This window comes from Macaca thibetana, chromosome 12 (assembly GCF_024542745.1).
Source record: "Macaca thibetana thibetana isolate TM-01 chromosome 12, ASM2454274v1, whole genome shotgun sequence".
Classification (NCBI taxonomy): domain Eukaryota; kingdom Metazoa; phylum Chordata; class Mammalia; order Primates; family Cercopithecidae; genus Macaca; species Macaca thibetana.
The window spans coordinates 17,674,936-17,696,586 of NC_065589.1; the positions used below are offsets into that span (position 1 = coordinate 17,674,936).

At 38.4% G+C, this 21,651-nt stretch overlaps 1 protein-coding gene across 8 annotated transcripts in view; it reads left to right on the forward strand.

The window, feature by feature from the left end:
• Positions 1–21,651, forward strand: part of DOCK10 (dedicator of cytokinesis 10) — a 1,376,581-nt gene that overhangs the window by 1,180,558 nt on the left and 174,372 nt on the right. For 6 of the 8 annotated variants that reach the window (XM_050752140.1, XM_050752144.1, XM_050752143.1 and 3 more), the window contains one exon: positions 20,761–20,880. In XM_050752140.1, coding sequence (XP_050608097.1) covers positions 20,761–20,880 — 120 coding nt within the window. Of the gene's footprint in view, positions 1–4,489; positions 5,669–20,760; positions 20,881–21,651 lie in introns of those variants that run through there. The other 2 variants (XM_050752141.1, XM_050752142.1) reach the window with 2 other exon arrangements.

Genomic DNA, 21,651 nt, shown 5'->3' on the forward strand with positions numbered 1-21,651 from the left:
TTCTGGTCTAATCACGTGAGGCCCTGAAAGCCAAGGCTTTTTTCCCTGGCTACAGCAGAGAGATACAGAAGAAGATGAGGCAAAAGGAGAAGTTAGATTCAAAGTGTGAGGGATTCAACCGGCTATTTCTGGTTTAGAAAGAGTTCTTGAGTCAGGGGATGTGGGTGGCCTCTAAAAGCTAAGAATGACCCCTGGCTGACAGACAGAAAAGAAACGGCCACCTCAGTCCTGTAACTGTAAGGAATAAATTTTGCCAACAACCTTGCATGTGCCTGACAACAGCTTCTCCCCTAGAGCCTCCAGAAAGGGACACCACCCTGTTGACACTTAAGTTTAAGTCTTGTGGTTCTCCAAGCAGAGACTCAGCTGAGCTGTGCTGGATGCAGATTTCTGACCCGTGAAAACAGATCATAAATGGAGGTTGATTTAAGCCACTACATGTGTGGCAATTTGGTACAGTGGCAATAGAAAACTAACACAGATTGCCAGAACTTTTTCTTAGGTTTCTGACATCTTTGCATTCAAATTCCCACGTCTCTAAATCATGGTTAAGTGTCCCATCTTACTTAATTTCCAAACATCTAGACTTCCCTATTGAAAATGGCAAACTTACTTTCTGACTGGACGCCACGGGACCAGACTTTGAATCCTATATAAGAATGTGTGAGATTGTGCATTTTGTATGTACATATATATATATGCATGCATATATATGTATATACAATAGTTTACATATATACACATATAATACTTTACGTATACAGATATAATAGTGTATAATATATGTATTATATTTTGTGTATAGTTTGTGTATATATAGTTTTAGTATAATGTGTATAATATACACATAATAGTTACATATACACATATAATAGTATATATACACATACAATAGTTTACGTATATACACATATAGGAATCTTAGCCATTATACATACACATATATGTATTTTGTTCTCAACTCCAGGGACTAACATATATTGTTTCATAGCAACCCTACAAGCTCTACTAATGGCTCTATTCTTACATATAAGAGTTAGGCAGAGATAAGTCAAATACCTTGCTGGAGGTTACCTAAAAGACAGCTGAAGATCTAAGCACAAGTATGTCTAGATCCAAAACTGCAAGCTCCTTATTTTTCAGCCTGTCTCTCTCTCACATTGAATCTTTTTTAGACATTGCCAGGCCCTACATGCATCTCGGTCCAGGTGCCATGCACCACCTTCCTTAACCTCACCTGTCCAGGACATTGAGGCTCTGTAATGCCTCTGTAGTTTCCCCTTTTATCTCTTTGCCTTCTCAGTATTTCCTGAATTGCCCTCCATCTACCATATGTAAAGGAACTTCAAGACTGTGTGTTCTTAATTCTGTGACTCTGTTCTCCAAAAATTCAGTTTACTTTTAGACTTTTAAATTTAGTTCTTTTCATGACTTTCTGTTCCACGTCTCCAGTCCTAACTTTTTCCTAAGTTCTAGGCACACTTATAACAGCTGAACTTTCCCTTTTGATGATCTTCTGGATGCAATATTCAACATGTCTAAATCAGCATTGCACATTAAATAAAGGGGGGAACCCTCCCTTCTTACCACCCTTTTTCCCTCACTCATATAATCCATCTCCTTCATGGCCAGTCAGAAACCTCCTGGCATCTTTGAACTTCCCTTCTGGCTAAGACGGTGGGCTCAGGAACTGGACCCCCTGGGTTTACATCCCAGCTCTGCTATTGACTTTGGGCCAATAGCTTAATTTCTCCAGATCCCAAATATTCCTCTGTAAAACTGGAATGGTGCTAACAATGATAACAATACTTACCTCATAGGGTTGTTGGATGGTTCAAATAAGGTTCCACAAAAAATTTAGACCAGCATCCAGCACATAGTACTTGCTCAATAAATTTCAGCTCTCATTTTTTATTTTACTGCTACATCTTTGTAATCTCCCTGAAATTTATGGTTATGTTTCTGTTGCCTACTTCTCTGTCTTCTACCACCCTATGTTAATATCTAGATTAATGCACACCATCTCTAGATCAAATTCTCTACAATCCAGCCTGCATGTAGCTACTGAATGAATCTTTCTAAAGCACTATTGTAATTATGATTCAAAAATCCTTTAGCGGTTCCTCATGATTTCAGGATACAGTGGAAAATTTTCCTTATCTTGGCATTCAAAGCCTTCCATGAACTAGCTCCTGACTTCTACCTTCAATTGATTCTCTCTCTCCTCTCCTATTTAACCCTGGAGTGTAGACAGGCAAATTTCTAATTCTTTCTTAAATATTCTGCTTTGGCCTGCCTTTTTGCCTTTGTTGTAACTTAATAGTTATGCATACTATGTAGCAGGCAAGGCAATGCACTGATATTTTTAAGATGTCATTTTATTTATCCTCACCAGAAACCTATAAGATAGTGACTGTGCTATCCCTATTTTACAGATGAGAAAACTGAGGGCTGGAAAGGGTGAGTGATTGGCCAAAGGACACACAGTTAGGAAGTGATGGATCCAGGATTTGAATCACAGATGATTCTATAATTTGAAACATTCTACCTTGATGTGTCCCCTCTGCTACATCTCCTTTCCAGTAGGATGCTTTCCTCTGCATTCGTCTCTTTGATTCCCACCTGTTATTCAAAGCCTACCTTAGAGATATCTTTTCTATAAAGCTTACCCAGACTCCTTCAAACTCTAGTGAACTCCTCTGTAGGATACAAGCTTCTTCTTTTTTTTTTTTTTTTTTTTTGTTTGAGACGGAGTCTCGCTTTGTCGCCCAGGCTGGAGTGCAGTGGCGCGATCTCGGCTCACTGCAAGCTCCGCCTCCCGGGTTCACGCCATTCTCCTGCCTCAGCCTCCCGAGTAGCTGGGACTACAGGCGCCCACCACCTCACCCGGCTAATTTTTTGTATTTTTAGTAGAGACGGGGGTTTCACCGTGTTAGCCAGGATGGTCTCGATCTCCCGACCTCGTGATCCACCCGCCTCGGCCTCCCGAAGTGCTGGGATTACAGGCGTGAGCCACCGCGCCCGGCCACAAGCTTCTTAAAACTAGGAAAGATGTTTTATTTTTCTCACGAAGTTCAGTGATGTCTTGAGTACAGTACTGAATAAATTCTGATGATTTATTGGTCTTGGATTTCTTTTCTAATGAACTTGGAGGCATCTCCTTGTAACTAAGCCAACAAATCTGATTGCTCCTTATTACTGGTTCTTGACCATTGTCCTAGCTAGGACTTTTGATTAACTATATGTTTCTAAAACTAAAGCAGAAAAGAAAAGTGTTGGAATGGGGTGGAGTGTCTCATAGTATGGTTGAGAAACAGGCTTGGTCTAGAAACAAGAAGAAGAAAGCCCATAGAGGGCCCAACGGTGTCATCCCATGGAACACTCCACCCCATGCTGCTGGATTTTCCCCTCCTTTGCATCAACACAGACTCTGTCTATCTAACATCCTCATATGCTGCCGGGTGATGCCTCTTTTTGCCAATATTTCAGGAAGCTATGATTAGCAGCTGAGGAAATGGAGAAATGAGTCATTCTCGTATTGCAGAAGTTGAAAAGTGGGAGGAACTTTAGGATAAAGAACTGTGGCGCCTAAAGAGGAATAGAGGACAAAATAGATGCAAATATTAGACAGACAGAAAGTCACTTAAGAGTGTCTCAAGATTATTCAATGCTTTGTTATAAGACAGTATGCTCATCTTCTAAAACTGTGACTCAGAAATTTAAGGCACCGCTGCTGAATGGATCCACAGATGGTTTTCAGAAGTTTGTGACCCTTGACCATGCAAGCACATTTTCTGAGTGCTTATATTTTTCTGATGAGTGGGTTCATAGCTTTTATCAGATTTTCAAATGAGCTCATGATCTAAAAGGGATTGTAAAATACTATTTTTAGCCATCAACATACACACATAATCTGACCCCAGGAAATCAGGTGATCCAGAGTCACACTCTCATAACACCATATAAGGAAAAAATAATAAATCTGAAGATTCTGTATGTACTATAATGTACCTGTTCGTCTGTCAGATGTCAGAGAGTTACTTCGAGGGTGAAATCTGTTTAGCACTGAAGACATATGGTGGAATTTCTAAATATCGAATGACTGGGGATCAACAGACTTCCGCTTGGTGGAATCCTTAGTTTGCCTAACTAAGCCAGTTACAAAGTAATGATATAATTTATCTCCCCAGCTGTCATTTTATAGCATTATGCTAGTTTTCTGATTGGTTTCAAAAGAAGGTCTTCTCAGTCTCTGTGCTAAGACAGGAATAATCAGAATCCCTTTTTCCCTGTCTGGCGCAAATGACTGCATGACAAGGTAGAGATGGGTGCATGGCTCCGGCCTGGGGTACATGTGTGTCTATCAACTAAATCTAATTATTGCTGGGGAAAAGAGAACAGCCTAGTCCTGTGGCCTCCAAATATTTCTGTCTCACCTAGTAGAAAAGACAGAACATACTCCTATATTATATATCTATTTATCAATTACATAGCTTTTATCAATAGTTGGTATTTCAAAACACAATATATATATGAGACTAGGTTCATTGTTAAGCATAATAAATGTAAATCCCTCATTTATTCTTTATTAAACATACCTTTAACTAATCTGTACTGAAAGCCTTTTGAGTGCCGGGTGTTCTAATCACTAAGGACCCAGTGAAGGAAACGAAATCACATGCTCATGGAACGTACAGCCTGGTAGAGGAAGACGGACCCCGAGTAAAACAAATAAACAAACTGTACAGTTGTGTTCCATGTCAGTGACTGTGGTGGAGAAAATCAAAACAAGAAAGAGCATCCGGGTGGGTTACAGGGGAGAACTGCACTTTTAAATAAAATAGCCCCAGAGGAAGGGCTTGAAGATCTAAAGATGAGGGAACTAACTCCGTAACTCTTTGTAACTATTTGACATACAGATTCAAGGAGCGCATGTCTGTGTGTATTCTATTAAATAATAGTCAAGCATAATTTCTTTATTTAGATAGCCAATATACAAAACATTCTGATGTCTTCTTCTTGTTCCCTGAGCAATCACTTCGGGAATTCCCCTTGGAAGATCACTTATTTAGTCTACACTTAACAAGAGCAACTGCTTTAACAACAATTCTCAGACCTCAGCCATATTATTACAGTTGACTTTTGGGGTCTAGCTGGAATTATAAAGTTTGGGTAGCTGTTTTGACAGCCATGGAGCCCTGTTGTCAATTAACTGTTCAATTCAATCTTGATTTGGTTCCCTGGGTGGTTTTACATCATATGGTTTATTTAGCTGTGAGCAATTCTCTTAAACGTCCAAAGTCATTTTGTGTTGCTTTATTGCAGGTGAAGAGGGAGGATATATGCACAAAAGCAGTATCTGAACAGCTGGTAGTTAGTTACTCACAGGAAGTGGTAACTTGACAGCTTTCCTTTCCTTTCTGTTGAGTTACATTCACGTAGCATGAGCATTTCCCTTTTTACCAAGAAGAAAGATTTATTCAGCCTGGTGACGCTTCAGAAGAAAACAGTTTAACGACACTGATATTTTAAAATATTTTGTGACTCAAATTACAGCAATACGATGAGCTTTCGAGGAAAGGTTTTTAAACGGGAGCCCAGTGAATTTTGGAAGAAGAGACGAACAGTGAGGAGAGTAAACCAAGAAGAAATTCACAGATTTAGTTCTGTAGGTATCCAAATGTCAATGTTTTGCTTTCCATCTTTCCTTCAATCCTTTCTTTCAAAAATGATTAGCTCTACAGTGGTATTCTAACACAGGCTGGTGGGTGAAGTCTTATATGGAACAGAAGATTCCATTTGGGTCCTAAATATTCTCTTTTACTTGCATCATTATTTTTGAAGTCACGTTGTTCTCAAACCACATATAACTCTTTTAAAATATATTGATAGAGAATTTAATCATTAGAAATTACTATATTTGGAATTTAAGGTTATCTTAATATTATGGTACAAATTAAAATTTCTGAAGAAGTTATTCTCTTTTTTAAAGAAAAGCCTCTAATTGCCTAAGAATCCAGTTGATGACATGTATATAGTTGTGTTTTTAAAAAATCATCATTGCGCCATTTTATCGTATGCCACTAATTATTTATTTTAAAATTCTTAGAAAGAGCAATCCAAAATATGAAAGAAAAAGTAAATAAGCATTTGATTAATAGAGCTAAGGAGGACTTTAAAAAGTGATACTTTTAAAGGTTTTAAAAGTTAAAAAGATTTGATTTTGTTTTGCTGTTAAAAATATTTCTGCCTTGTTGTTTCAAACAAAATGAGAGCTTGAAAACCTGTACTTATTACAGAACTTTACAGATCTATAAACTGTAGAATGTATAGAGCTTTACAGCTGTATAAACTACTGACAGTTGAATATCAGAGCTGACTGCTAGAGCACTTTAGTGACTTTCATGTAAAGTGAAGGGCCCACTTTGTATGTTAAATGGCTACAGCAATATTCCTGGGTAGCTTATTTTAGAAGAATATTCATTTTACCGGGTGGGTCTGGCTTTGTTTGCCTTCTTCAGAGCAGGGTTTCTCAACCTCAGCGCGACTGTCGTTTGGGGTCTGAGAATTCTTTTCTGTGGAGGGCTGTCCTGTACCGTGTAGGATGGTTAGCAAATTCCTGGCTTCTATCCACTTAATGCTAGTGGCAATCCCTCTCCAGTTGTGACGACCAAGAACATCTCCAAACATTGCTAAATGTCTCTGGGAAGGGTGATCACTGATCACCCATATGAAAACCACAGTTCTAGGGGTGAAAGATCTTTTTGTTCATAGAAACATCTTTAGTATAGAAACAGAGATGGCTTTTCAAAAAAAATATATATATAAATTATATATAAATTTTTTATATAAATATATAAATTATATATATATAAACTATGCACGTGTGCACTTATATATAGGCTCTTTATAAATATGAGTAAGTACATTGCCTCTCAATGAAAAGAGGCCCTCTTTACACTAACAATTAGTTGACGGTAACTTGATACGAATAGAGTTTATTAGAGGTCTGCTCAGAGGGTTGGTACTGTGTTGTTTGTTCCGTTTCTATCTCAGGAGTGTGTGTCTGCCATTGGTGAATACATGCATTTGAGCCCCTAGCCTTGTTCCCATTAATGTAGCTCTAATTTTTCCACTGGGTATTTCATAGCTGGAGTATGCAGAGTCCTGGACCTGACCTCTTTCTCCCCATTGGTCAGAAATGAGAGCCTGGACCTAACCACTTCCTCCCCACTGGTCAGATATGTCTTCCCTACTGACTCCAAAAAAGCCTCGTCAGCCTGTTAAGGAGGATAACTGTTTCAAAATATTGCCTGGTTTGAGATTATTTTTAACTTGAGTCTTGTCCCCAAAACATAATTTCCCTACTGTTTTTATCTCAATGAAATTTAGAAGTACCATGGATTATGTCACCCTGAGAGTTACTTCTTGTGTCCACTAAAAGACACAATGCACAGAAGCACATGTCTATCTTACCCAGACCACACATACAGGGTTGGCAAGAGGACAGTCCCCAGAGTCTCACCATATAATGAAACTAATCACTCTATGAATTATCTTAATTGAATTTGAACGTATTGCACTGAGTACTATGGGAAGAGCAGCCAGTAAGGACGCAGTATTTTCCCACAGCATTCAGTTAGCAATGCATTCAAATTTAATTAAGATCATTCATACAGTGATTAGCTTTCTTCGAGGACAGAAGGCACTGGGGACGTTCCTGCTACAGTTGCCTGCTTTTGGTCTGCCTAAGATAGGCATATCTACTTTCACAGGTTGTCTCTTGTATTGAGTGTGGGATTGTTTGATCCATCCTTAAGTATTATCCTGAGATGTACTTTTCATTTTGGAATGCAATGAAAGTGAAACGAGTAATTAGACACTAGGATTTGAAATAGGTATCTTGAGGGGGTCATTCTCCCTGCCGCTCTCACCTGCCATCTATACGACCTTGGGCAAGTTACTTAAATCACTGTGAACCTCAGTTTCCTTCTCTGTAAAATGCTCATAATAATACCTACCCTGTGTTAAGATTGTTGATTAGAATACAGTTTGGTACTGTGCATTCTGAACATGGTTTGAACACTGTTCAAACCAGGTTACAAGTGTTGCCAAAGTTACAAGTGTCGTGCAGTATTACTAAAACTAAGTAACATATTTCCATTTCCAAGGACAAGGGAAAAGGGACACTGAAATTATCTTTCTAGTCACTTTAGCAATTGAAGTCACTGGACTACAGGTCATGCTTTTCTTTGATAACAGAACCACCCAGGAGACAGGCTTCTGAACTGCATTAAGCTGAGAGCTTGGGGTCCCAGATCTTTCTATGTGTTGATACAGTTTATTTCAGAAACACCATGGTTTTTTTCTACCCAGCCGAAGCCCAGTTTAGCTGAAACCCACTCACAGCCTGATTGTACTGTGCCCAGTACATTCATCTAAGCTTTCTAAAATCTAAAACGGCCAGGCGTGATGGCCAGCACTTTGGGAGGCCGAGGCAGCCAGATCACAAGGTCAGGAGATGGAGACCATCCTGACTAACATGGTGATACCCCGTCTCGACTAAAAATACAAAAAATTAGCCGGGTGTGGTGGCACGTACCTGTAGTCCCAGCTACTCAGGAGGCTGAGGCAGGAGAATCGCTTGAATGCAGGAGGCAGAGGTTGCAGTGAGCCAAGATCGTGCCACTGCACTCCAGCCTGGGTGACAGAGCAAGACTCCGTCTCAAAAAAAAAAAAAATATATATATATATATATACACACATATATATACATACACACCAAGATCCCTAGACTGGTTTCAGAGCCTATTCATTCAAATAGTGATAAGGGAAGGAGCAATTCAGTTGACAAAACACCCAACAAATGAAGATGAGATCTAAAGTTAAGGAAGAAAGCAGTAACTTCTTTTAAATTTTGGATATACTCAAAAATTGTAGTGAAAGAGGAAAAAAGTGATTTTTGCATATACTTATCATATCTGTTTTTGTAATGATTATGTAGATCTTGAACTCAAGTCATTTCTTAATCTAAAGAACATTTAGAAATGGTTTAATTTTACAGTAATCTCGAATACCTATCCAGAGCTCTGTGACTTCCTAAGAATTATGCAACCCAAATTTTATACCCTCTTGACCCAGGTTGACTATTCTGTATATTCTGGGTTTTTTTTCAAATGCTATTTGAAGCTCTATATTTTATGTAGAATTTTTAGTTCTTTTGAAAGTTTCCCTTATTAATCTAATTTTCAAATGTATTGTCTGAGAAATGCCACCTATCACAAACAACATACAATTGAGAGACTACATTGTGTTATGAGAAAAGCTTAAGGAAAGGGTGAACCTGACGTGTTAGATCATCAAGCAGAACTACTTCCCTTAATTTCTGAAATGTGTGTGGCGATCTGCCGCTGATGGTTTTCTTTTTAACTGCCTTTCTATTTTTATTTTATTCTTTTTTATACTAAAATTCTTCAGTATGATCTCTGGTACAAAGGAAGTCAATAAAGAGATCATTTCCTTCCTAACTTGTGTGTCCTAATTTAGAAAGATTAAAAACAGAATTAAGTTGAATTACTATATCAATCATCTGCACAGTCATAAAAATATACAAATATATTTAAATAAATATGATTTGTTGTTTTTAAGTTGTTACTGGTTTACGGGTCATTAATCTGCAGGGTTTCAAAGTATTTGGAAAACTGGATACCCATGAAAATTCATCCTCTCATCTTTAAAGTACCTATTAGCACTTTAATAGGAAAATAAAAATGAAAACTCTATGTAGAGGATCTAATCTGAATAGCTTTAACATATCTCTAATATACATTATTTTATATCATACTGTACTATTATCATTCAAGTCAGTTTTTTCTTCTTGAATCTTCCATGTTAATGTGAGGAGCCTCCCTCACTGGTGATCTGTGCTTCGTTAGGTGCTATCTCTTTGTTTTGTACAACCATTCATAGGGCGTTGCTTATTTAGGCTGTTGTGAAACGAGCCAGTTAGCTGAAAGAAACAATGGATGGGGTTCCAGGAGCCAGGATTTTGGTTCTAGGAACAATGAAACAAGGCTGAATCAGGTTTGAAACACTAAGGAAAGCAGGAATGAATGTTGTATATGGACAAGTTGAAGAATGCGAAGAAGCAGGAGTAACCAGGGGATGTGAATTCAAGAAATGGAGAAGTGAGCATTGAAACTTGGTCCACCTGAGAATCCAGGTGAACACAGATGAGAGGACCTGGGTGCGGGCTGCAACAGGAACAGTTAGCTCATGTGCCAGGGAGCTGCAGAGAAGCTGCCTCTAAAATGGAAGTGGGAGGGGTACCTGTAATTTAACTAAGAATGGTCTTCCTTTCCCTAGCAGCTGACTGTGAGGGAGGGAGAAGAGTTAAATCAGAAGTGAGCCAAGCTTCTGAGCATGGGCAGGACTGTTTGTTAGAAAAGAGGAGTTCTAACAGGAATAGTAAGGACGGTCATGATCCCAGCAACCCTTTATTTCCTGGAAGGTGGCAGTGGTACAAAACTTTTTTATTTTAAAGATTCCCTCAATTGGTGGTAATTTTCATTGTGGATGTTGACATACGCACTAATAACATTCATTATATGGTTCCTTAAAGCTACCTTTTCATTTTCTTTCCCTCCTATTAATTTTTTTTTTTTTTTTTTTTTTTTTGAGATGGAGGCTCACTCTGTTGCCCAGGCTGGATTACAGTGACAAGATCTCAGCTCACTGCAACTGCCACCTCCTGGGTTCAAGCGATTCTCCTGCCTCAGTCCCTTGAGTAGCTGGGATTGCAGGCGCACGCCACCACCCCTGGCTAATTTTTGTATTTTTAGTAGAGATGTGGTTTCACCATGTTGGCCGGGCTGGTCTCGCACTCCTGACCTCAAGTGATCCACCTGCCTTGGCCTTCCAATGTTCTGGGATTACAGGCGTGAGCTACCACACCTGGCCTGAGCCACCAGGCCTGGCCTGGTCCTCTTTCCCTACTACTTTGTTCCCCTGAGGTGCCTGGTGACCTTATTATACCAGCCCCAGCCTTCTCTTGTGTTTGCTGCAGAAACTCGGGAGCAGAAATAGTACGCCAAATCACAGCTCTATTCCAGAATCCTCCCAACAGGGGTGAAGAAAAAGCATTTCTGTTTTCTGTTCTCTGTTCTGCAAGGCTATGTTCTTTGCTAGTGGAGTGGAGTGGAGTGGACTACAGGCTTCAAACTGAGCTGGTTAGAATATCAATTCTCCTGTCAACTTGCAGCCAAGTTGTTGAAGTCTTCAAAATCCAAGCTTCCTCATCAAAAAAAAAAAAAAGCAGCAGTGATCTTTTCCAGGGTTGATGTGGGTATTCAGTGAGAGAAGATATTACATACTGATTATGGTCTTTGCCATTGATTATGATAGTGGTAGTAGAAAAACAATAACCATTATTGGCATTTACAGGGTAATTTATTTTAAAATGGTAGTGCATATTGTTACCATTATTATCAATTATTTGGTGTGACTGTTATTTCTACAAGAAAACACATATGAATTAGTTTTAGTATAATAAATATAGTAAATGTGACTTGTACGATGAAAATGGGGGGAGGAAGAAAGGTGAAACCCCTATGATATACAACAGATGAGACATACCTAAACCATTGCTAGCTTAGGTATGTCTGATCTGTTGTATATTACAGGGGTTTGCCAGAACTTCCAACACAACCAGACACCTCCTACAGAGAGCAAAATTATAGTATGTGACTATCGTCACTGAAGGTAAACGGGGTCTTAAACTCATCTTTTGGCTTCCAGATGTTCTGGTGTTACAGGAGAGTGATGGGTTGAATGAGTAAGGCTTAATGGAAAATTAGAGATCAGGGCTGCACTGAATGTGTCTCCCTGGAGAAGCAGGAAGCTTCTTAAGCCCCCATTTTTGGGATGCTTGATACCTGATGTACTTTTCACAGAATTAGACAATGTTGGGTTGCGTTGGTAATTCAGGAGTTTACCAAACCTAAATTTCCACACCTCAAAGACAGGAGTCATTGGCTAAAAGAGGTCGTCCTTTAAGACCATTCAAATCCAAATAAACATAAAAATTGAGGAAATAATAGTCCCTTATTGTCGGCACTATTCCTTGTATTATATCTCATTAGATTCCTCTAGTTGCAAGCACTAGAAACCTACTCCAGTGAACAAACACAGTCCAGAGAAGGGGACAGAAGGAAAGGTGGAGAGATGGGCTCAGAAAAGAACCAGGAATGGACTTAGAGAAGCTCAGGACAGTGGGAAATGGGTGATCTTGATGACTGGAACTAATGGAAAGTCTTGTGGGAGTGTAGCCCCAGAAATGAAACAATTCCAATCCTTTTATCTACTTTTGCATCCTTCCACTCAAGATTCAGAGTTCGGCAGGAAAGAATTTAATGGGTCACACGCCCTTGATGCCAGAAAATCAGGACCCTTTAATTAGTCAGATCCACCAAGGCTGCTTCTTATGGGAATGTGGAAAGAAGTAAGTCCCCAAAAGGAAATTAACATGCTAGTACTAAAAGAAAGTAGGATGAGTGCTACATAGGCCAAAAGACAACAAATATCCACTATGCATATTCAACTTCAAGTAGCCACAGGTAGGAAAGGAAATTTAAAAATGGTCTGTCATTATGGGAAGACATATTGAAATTATAAAATGCCTGTTGTTGACAAAACTATTTACATTTGTATGTGTGACATGTGTGTGCATGTACAACACTTGACCTGTGAGTGAATGTTTTGTGATTATTAAACTAATAAGATAGTATCTGAGGTTAACCTGGTGACAGCTCTCATCACAGGCTTCATATAAATGAATCTAAAATTCTCCACAGTTTACTCCAAGGCATTAATTTCCCTTGTGTCAGGCAGCCTTGTAATTGGGTTGTGATGTATTTTTAATGATATTTATTATGATTCAAGTGTTTCTAGAAAACTAAATGAGACATGTAATTTAGTTGATTTATATCTTCTTGGATATTTTCTACTTCTTTACAAATACAGAGAAGCAGCCACTTTTAAATTTTATGTTTCTTTGCTGTACAAAAATATGTGAATTTTAACATGCTCACAAGAGATATACATGGTCAGATTTCTTTAAAAAGAAAATAAGACTTCAACGATCCAAATTTAGTTTGAAAGTGCACCTTACATCACAAATCCTGTAAAGCTCATTTGTGTCCTTTCTTGCCCTAATGAAATTAAGGGTTAACAAAATAGAAAATTCTGATTTTTCTAACTATAATATGTGTATTGAATGTAACAATACAGTCATCCCTTATATCTGCAAAACATTTTATACTTTACTGACTTTCACCTGCTTTATGTCACTGAAATGGACTAAGACATTCCAAGAGTTACTGCTGATTGATTTCTTGTGAGATCTGTGTCTGTCTTTGTTACCAAGGGAACCATTTCCAAATTCAGCTTAATCTGAGTTTGCCCAGCTGCACAGTTGTTAACTTTGATTTGACTGGTGTTTTTCCATTTTCATGAAACTGTGTGGTTCAAGACAGACAGAAGGTTAAAGGGTTAGTATAAGATGGCTTATTCTTTACTTAATCATTTCCTTTTTGGTAGGAAAAAGCGCCTTGTTTTCTGAAGCTCAAACATTTGAGAGGTTCTCCAGGGGAACTCCCTCTGATGAAAGGCTAAATTAAATCTGTTACATGGCCCAGGCTGATAGCTGCAGCCGTGGATCCAGCTGTATGGACTTTCTCCGATCTTCTCATTTGTTTTAAATACAAGTGGCGTGGAAGTTGGCTTCATTCCAATTACATTAAGGTCAAAGGGTCCTGGATTAAGTTAAGGCCTAAAGAATCCATGTGTCATTTAGATCTTCTATTTCTTCTAAGAAATCTAATCAGTTATCTTGATATAACATTGAAATTAGTTAAAAGCTATGTTGCTTCTCATTTGTTTTGGAGATGTCAAGATTGAAATTTTTGGAGGATCTCTCAAAAGACCCCATGAATCATCACTGTGAGTGATTTGCTTGTCCGTATGTCAAGATGTGAAGAAAACTGAAAAATAATTAGCATGTGGCACTCTAATAGAGCCTACTGTATTGGTACCAAACTAAATATCTATTTTTTGTTAGTTTTTCTGTGTCCTTAATCAGTATGAATAGTTTTGAAAACTAAAGAAGCCATTCAGATATAGGATTAATTCTGTTATGAATATTGAAAATAGAATAAAGGTTCAGATACATGGGAACAACAGCACTGGCTGAGGAAGAGGGAGTTCCAAATGGCATCACAGGATCTACCACGTGTCACAGAAAGAACATAAAACTTCTCAAAGGAAGTGGGGAACGCTCTTTTCGTAGTGTTTCTTGAAAAGACTAGGTTTTCTGAAAAAGAGAACCAAGAATAACTACTTCAGGTGGACAAAACTAGAGCAACCCCAATGGTGAATAACCAAGACATGGCTCCCTAATTACACTCAGAATGTAGATGCCAAAGATGCGGTCCTCAGTCACGAGGGATTTGCCACAGAGATGTTCTCTCTTCCTCGTTCCACCAGTCCTTTTCCTGATGAGCTCCCCAGTGCTGACAAGCTCACCTTGTATCTGTGTAGGTCACAGCTACAGAAAGATATTTAAAGTATCTGCAACATTGATTGTTCTTTAGATTTTTCTATTTGCAAAGCTAATGAGTTTAATATTAAACCAATCCTAAATGTAATCCTTCTCTTTTGATCTGCAAGTATAAATACATGAAAATATTTTCTAGGCCATTTCTCAAGGAAAACAAAGCTAGAATTTCAAAGTCACTTTCATTTGCTGATATGCATAATCAGGTAGATTGCTTTCCTTTTTCCTGTGAGGGACAGAGTAGCCCGACTTCACTCAGGAGATGCTGGAAAGAGAAGCTGTCCTTTTTTTATCCGAGTACTCTTCCTTATGACTACGTTTTTTGCCTCCAATAGAATCATTAATTTTCTGAGTTTATTTTAAGAAAATTTAAATAATAAATATGAAAGCATAGAGGACAATTCCTGGTACATGAAGAATTCATCGTAGTTGGTTTGATTAGCTGATTGGCATACGTTTCTTGGGTAAAACATGTAGGGTAATTTTCAATCATCTTCAAATATAAACAAATCTACATTTGTCTGATATTCAGTGGTTCACTTACCACTTTTCATACTTTATCTACTTGATCTTTGCAGCAACACTGCCCTTTCCCCATTCATCCCAATATCGGCTGTTGCAAATGACTTGTCGAAGTTACATAGCTGGTAGGTGAGAGATCCTGAACTTCCAACTAGAGATTCTGATTTCTAATCCTTTGTGACAATGACCAATACACATGAGTATTTAAGTTACCAGATGTTGATGGTTCCCTACAGAGGTGAAAAATATTTTGGTTATTAAATTGCTAATTGCACATCTCCTTTTTGCTGACATTAGCTTCTAGAACCACATATATAATCTGTAATTATTTTCCCTGGCCTCCTTTCCCCAGGGTTTTGTGTATCTTTTCTTAATTACTTGAAACTGTTAGTGGTTGAACTTCTATGGGAAGTCTCACTGTGATTTTTCTAGGCTCCCTCTCTGGTGGATTTTCAAAGGGTAAACAATTTTAAAATCAAATAACTCCCCAGTGTTTCCATGAACACATGATAGTTTTGGGAAACCAAGTTCATTTTCTCACCACGAGGAACGCAATACATGTTCATTGTAGAAATTTGGAGAATGCAGAAAAATCAAAATGGCAAAATCCTAAATATCACAACTGATAATGTTAGGATCCATATCTCTAATCTTTTCTCTTTAAATTTCTTAAATCTTGTGTGATTATTCTGTTGTATTATATTTAGTACCACTTTATTGAACAATAATACATAAGCAATTTTGCTTTTTATTACAAACTTTAAAAAATTTAGTTTCAATGGGTATGTGTTGTTTCTTAGGATGAATGTACCATAATTTCCTAATTATTTCTTATCCGCGATGATTTACTGTTTCCCATTTTTAGCTAGTTTGTGCCCTTACAATATCCCTTAGAGATATAGGTATTCTGAGCTCAAACTCTAGTGTCATAATAGCTATGAATCTAGAACCACTGTCAAGGTAACCGAAACCTCTTTCCTTCTGGGGTAGCGAGTGCCCTTTCTTTATCTTTCCTTTTGTACCAGTGCTTGCCATCTTGATCATGAACTCCAGCCACTTGGTGTTTTCCAAAAAGAAAAGCCAATTAATATGCGAAATGTTGTGAGTTCGCTAACTTTGCTGAAGAATTGAAGCGTTCAGTAAATTTATGGCATGCACTGCACCATTATTTATAGCATGTACTAATAGTTATTCACGGATTTATGCCAACCCCTACCCTAGTTCCAATGTCCTTCCCAAAGCGCATCACAGCATTAAGCCTATCTCCACCATACACAGTTCTCTGAAAAAGATAAACCGTTTGTTTGGAACAGCAGCTCTGGAGTCTGGAGTCTTCACTGATTGGGTATAACCGCCACTAGCCTACCTTTCTCCCTTATACCTTTGGATTAGGGTGACTATATTTTCTCCATCTTGTTACAAAGATAATATTGTAAAGACATCCTTGTGTAAATCTTGGGTTATATGTGTGCTTGTTTCTTTAAGATAGAATCCCAGAAAAGGAATTATTGGATCTGGATGACATACTATAAATTTATTTATTTAACAAATATTTATTGAGTGATTACTATTTGCTCTTTGTAGACATTAAATTTACAATACTAATGCTTTAAATCCCTGACTAGTAAACATTAGAAACTCATAGCCTTTATCTATTAACACTCGGGTAATGAGGATTATAGGTGTGGGCTTTTCTAGGTGTTTAAAAAGTATTATCTCATTTAATCCTGTGAGGCAGCACCTACTAAACCATTTTACAGATGGAGAAATTAATGCATGGGGATTTTAATTACCATGCCTGAAGTTCCATAGCTCATAAGTGGCAATGCCAAAACTGGAATCCCAGGAATTCTGGCACTAGGGTATATGTTAACGCTCTGTTGCATCTTAACATAGAAAACCTATACTCACGCTCTCCTTTATACTTTGGATTTTTCCAAAATAAGGCTGGGTAGTCTAGCTTATGTTTCAGTTAGATTGTACTTCCATTCTGGAGGAATATGAAGGTTGGTAATTTAGCCATGTAATTTTCAGTGTTACATACTTCAAATGCTTATTTTCTTCAATGTCATTTCTTCATCCATTTGGTCTTGAATTATAGTGATGAAAATAATTCAGATATTTGTAGTGGAATACTTTGTTCTTGCTTGTTTCAAAGAGATGCCCTGGGTAGCCCAGACTATTACAAAGATGACTGTTTTACCACCTTGGGGCTTAGATAATCATCTTGGCATTCAGTAGTGAAATCAGGTAGATGGGAAGCAAGCATTTGTTTTTGTGACAGGAGCCTATTCTTCTGCTGTGAAGTTGATTTGGAGGAAAGCTGTGGATTTGGGGAACTAGATCAAACAAATCTCTTAATTCTCTGTAAGAAGAATAGGGCCTCTTACCACTGTGGTGCAACACCAGCCCTGATGCATAATAACAGGTACTGGTGGGTGCCTTTTCCCATGCAGAGTGACTTTAGAACAGCTAATGAAATTCATTACTCATTTGAGAGAAAGAGAGAAAGAGTAAAAAGCACTATAAAAATCCAAGCCAATTCAGAGTAATCTTGGCACATACCTTATCCCCGTTGGTGCATTTCCAAAAGAAACAAGCACATTAAATTCAAGAGAGACAACCCAACCCTTGTTAAAGCTGTAAATCAATGCTGCTCAGTCACCAGTTTCACTCAATGTCTCTGCAAGGAGCAGTAGCGAGAAATTAACTGATCCCACCATCCTTATATACATCTGTCTCTTTACACCGAGCAGGCAGCTCCCTTGCTCCAGAGAGAACTACTGGTTATATAGCCCGGATTCTCGCCATTACAGATATGTAAAGCATCTATGACAACTTTGGCCTAATCCCAGGCTCTAGACACTATGGAATATATCATTGCTATTTCTTTTTAAACTTTACGTCCTCAAAGTTGTGATGCATTGAATATCTTGAATGTTACACAATGATCAACAAATACACTGGGAAGATTGAACTTCACCAATCTATTCCTCCAGAGGCCAAAACTTAGTAAATTACATGAAGTAGACCTGCTGGATTTTGCAGTCCCATGTCAAAATAACCCCAGTGCAATATCCTAAACAGGAAAGGCCTAATAAATATCATTCATTAATTGATGTCATAGCCTGAAATGAATACCTGAAATTATGTCTTCAGATGCTTGCAGGCCATATGTTTTATGTGGGTATATTAAGGAGAGTTAGGATTTAGTTTCTCTGTGGTTTTATTCATAACCTGTGACTTGGGAACTCGGATTTGCCTATTGTACCAATTTAGGTGGGATTGATTTTAGGTAACATTGGGGTCCCAGTAAAAGATCTTCTTTGAAAGATCTTCTTGTCTCCAACGCCTTAAATAATGCTGGATTTCGGGACTAATGGGTGATAATATTTAAAAGATAGTGAGAACCCGATTACAGAAGCCCTCTCAAAACATCCATATGTCATTTGCCTTTAAACCTATGAATGACAATACACACTAAAACCACACTCTCATATCCCTACTCATTTTGGTATGAGGAGGGAGAAGATAAAAGTATTATTAGCCACATCATGGGCTATTGCTCTAAGTACCAAAGGGCATCATATACTTCAGCTGAAGAACTCTTAGGGACATAAACAACCAACCAAAGCTAAGGCAGATGTAAGAGCTTCCTGAAAGGGTTTTACTGTACATTTTGTTTCGTTTGCTACATTTGATACCTACACACTCAATAGGGGGGAAAAACAGGTTTCAGAATAAGCCAACTGTTTCAGACTTGAAGGCCTGTGGGGGCAGTTGGTAATATAAAAGTAATATGCTGCAGGGTAAGATAAAGACTACTGAGGCCTACAGCTAAACTGGAGTGAAATACCATGACTTAAAGACAAGCCAATTAAAAAGAAAATAAATGTGGGTGGCAAACCAAACATCTGAAACATGCGTTTGCCTTTTGACCTGTCAATCTATAATCTTTGGAATTAACCTTTGCCTGGGAAATAAGGAATTGGAACTTAAAATAAGTCTAAATAGAATAATATCAAAAGGTAGCGATTCCAGAAAGACTTTTTTCACTACCCAAGACTTGCCATAGCATCTCTGTATTTTCTGCCTCAAAATACTCAGGTCTCACAGCTCTTTCATTAAATATGTTGATCAACTGAATTTCTTTTCTCCAAATATTGCGTGGGGTATTTCTTTTTTACTAAACTAGCCACCTTTCTGGAAGGACCTTCTGGATAGAATATTCACCTGGCATTACCCTTAGTTTCCTTAAGCATTTGTGAAGTGAGCTGGGTTTTTTTCTTTTTTTTCTGATGTAGAGAGTATATGATGATCCTTGCCATTGGCCCACTATGTTCACATTTTGTTTTATATTTTTATATTTGGAAAATTATCAAAATATATATTGACTGCTACTTTGAGAAGCCCATTAGCATTTATTAAAATGTCAATGAAAGTTTCTAGGGCTTTATCAGAAGAGCTCTTCCAAAAATAGCCTTAGGAGTCAAAGCTATCTGTGTGCTTTGCAGAATGAGGAAGGGTGGCACGTGTGAGTGTGGGGAAGGAAGAGTTTGGGTGGGAAGGTATCTATTGATGTCACTTATGTGAAAAAGAAAAATAATTTTTTTCACTTATGAGATCACTTTAGTGTTCAAATTTCATAAGAACCACTCAAATCTCTAGGAGTCCCAAAATAACCCAGAGGACTACCGCTTTTCACTTAGGTTGCATAAATGCTTCATCAAAAGGGTTAGAGGACTCAGATTGTGTTTTTGGTTTTCTGTTTTGGATTTCGTTGTGTTTTGCAGCAGGAGAGGGTCCATTTTTCTCACCATATGAGTTCTGTACAACTGGAGCAAACACATCAACCCTATAGTGAAACACAAATGGAGCAAACACATCAACCCTATAATGAAACAGTCACATTTCTCCCTCTATTTTTATTTTTGGCACTACGGGAGGCTTCTTTGAAGGGAGCGCATTCCCTCTTGGCTTCAGGAATCTAATGCAATGTGATTATCGGGCTATTTTTTCAGACTTATCCATTTTCACCACACTGCATCCATAATAGTCCTGTCATTCCGTTCTATTAGAAAATGACCTAGCTTGTCTCTGTAGAGACAAAGAGGCTCAGAGCCAAGCAATTAATCCTGACACAGGATCCATGTGTTCATGACAACCAAGACCGCCTGTGATACTTTGATTGCTAGCAAGGTGCCAACATTTTCGAATTGACCCAAGCAGAACTCACAAGGAAGTATCTAATTCAGAAGAAATGATGATAATTATCATAATACCATAGCAAGTAAGCAGAAGGCCTTTCTTCCTGTTGACAAAAATGTACATAAACATCTATTCTGAGGATGTGATAGGGCTGGGTATCGTGAACCTTGGGGACTTAATAAGAACAGTTTGCATTTCTGAGGGAGATATCAGGTATTTTAGGATTTTCTCATATTATTTCAAATCTGGAAATAATAGTTACGTGGCTTTGCCCTACATTCCTGGAGTCTCTGTGACTGCATTGGAAGGATTGTGCAGTGTCAAAGCCTCAATGATAACTAAGAGATGAAATCCAACCAGGCATAGAAAACGGAGATGGTATATGTCAGTGATTAATACCATATTTTCTTTTCCTACAGCAAGAAAAGCCTAGGCTTCTCGAGCCTTTGGATTATGAGACTGTCATTGAAGAACTTGAAAAGACCTACCGGAATGATCCTCTTCAAGATCTCCTGTTCTTCCCCAGTGATGACTTTTCAGTAAGTCTTCTCTTCTCAAGCCGTCTAGATTCAGGAGGGCCCTACAGATTGGGTCGCTGTCTTTCTCTGTAGATTCAGGGAGTCCAGCCCTCCCTGTGGCCACCCTACATCTCAGTCTCTGCAGCAGGAGTTCACATCCAATAATAGAAAGTACCCCAGGGCCCCCTCAAGTTGAAAGATCAGAAGCTTAGTGAGTCAGTGGCCACTGGCGACTGGGAGGAGGCCCAGGACACAGCCTGGTTCCAGCTGGTATTCATGTGCCTGTCAATGTCCGGGTTTCTGACCACTGCCTTACCTCGACTCACAGAGCACTTCCTCCCTCAGCCATTTCTAACTGAAAGCTTCCAAGCAATTGAAATCAACCAATGGCAAAGACAGGACTCTATTAGCACAAAAGATGCAGTTCTTAAAAATCACCCTTAATCTTGGTTTGCCTTTCATAAGGAGATATTGACACTTGGGAGCAAAGAAAGGTAGGCTAGAACATCTTCATAGAGAGATTTGAGGTCTGAGATAGTCCCCTTTAGATGCACACTACCACATAGAGAGCCTCTGAGGATAGTAGAGATAATGAATGAAAAGGAAATTCGCGTTGCAAACAAACACAAAGTTCTGGATGGTGAGCACCCACATGTTCCAAACATAACATACTGTTACTTTGTGGTCTTAAAGATTTTTAAATTGTTATCTAACTATGCAAACAGAGATCTCAGTGGGCAGTTAATAAATTTTCCTGTCTCTTCCTAAAAGAAAGGTAGTCTCAGACATCAC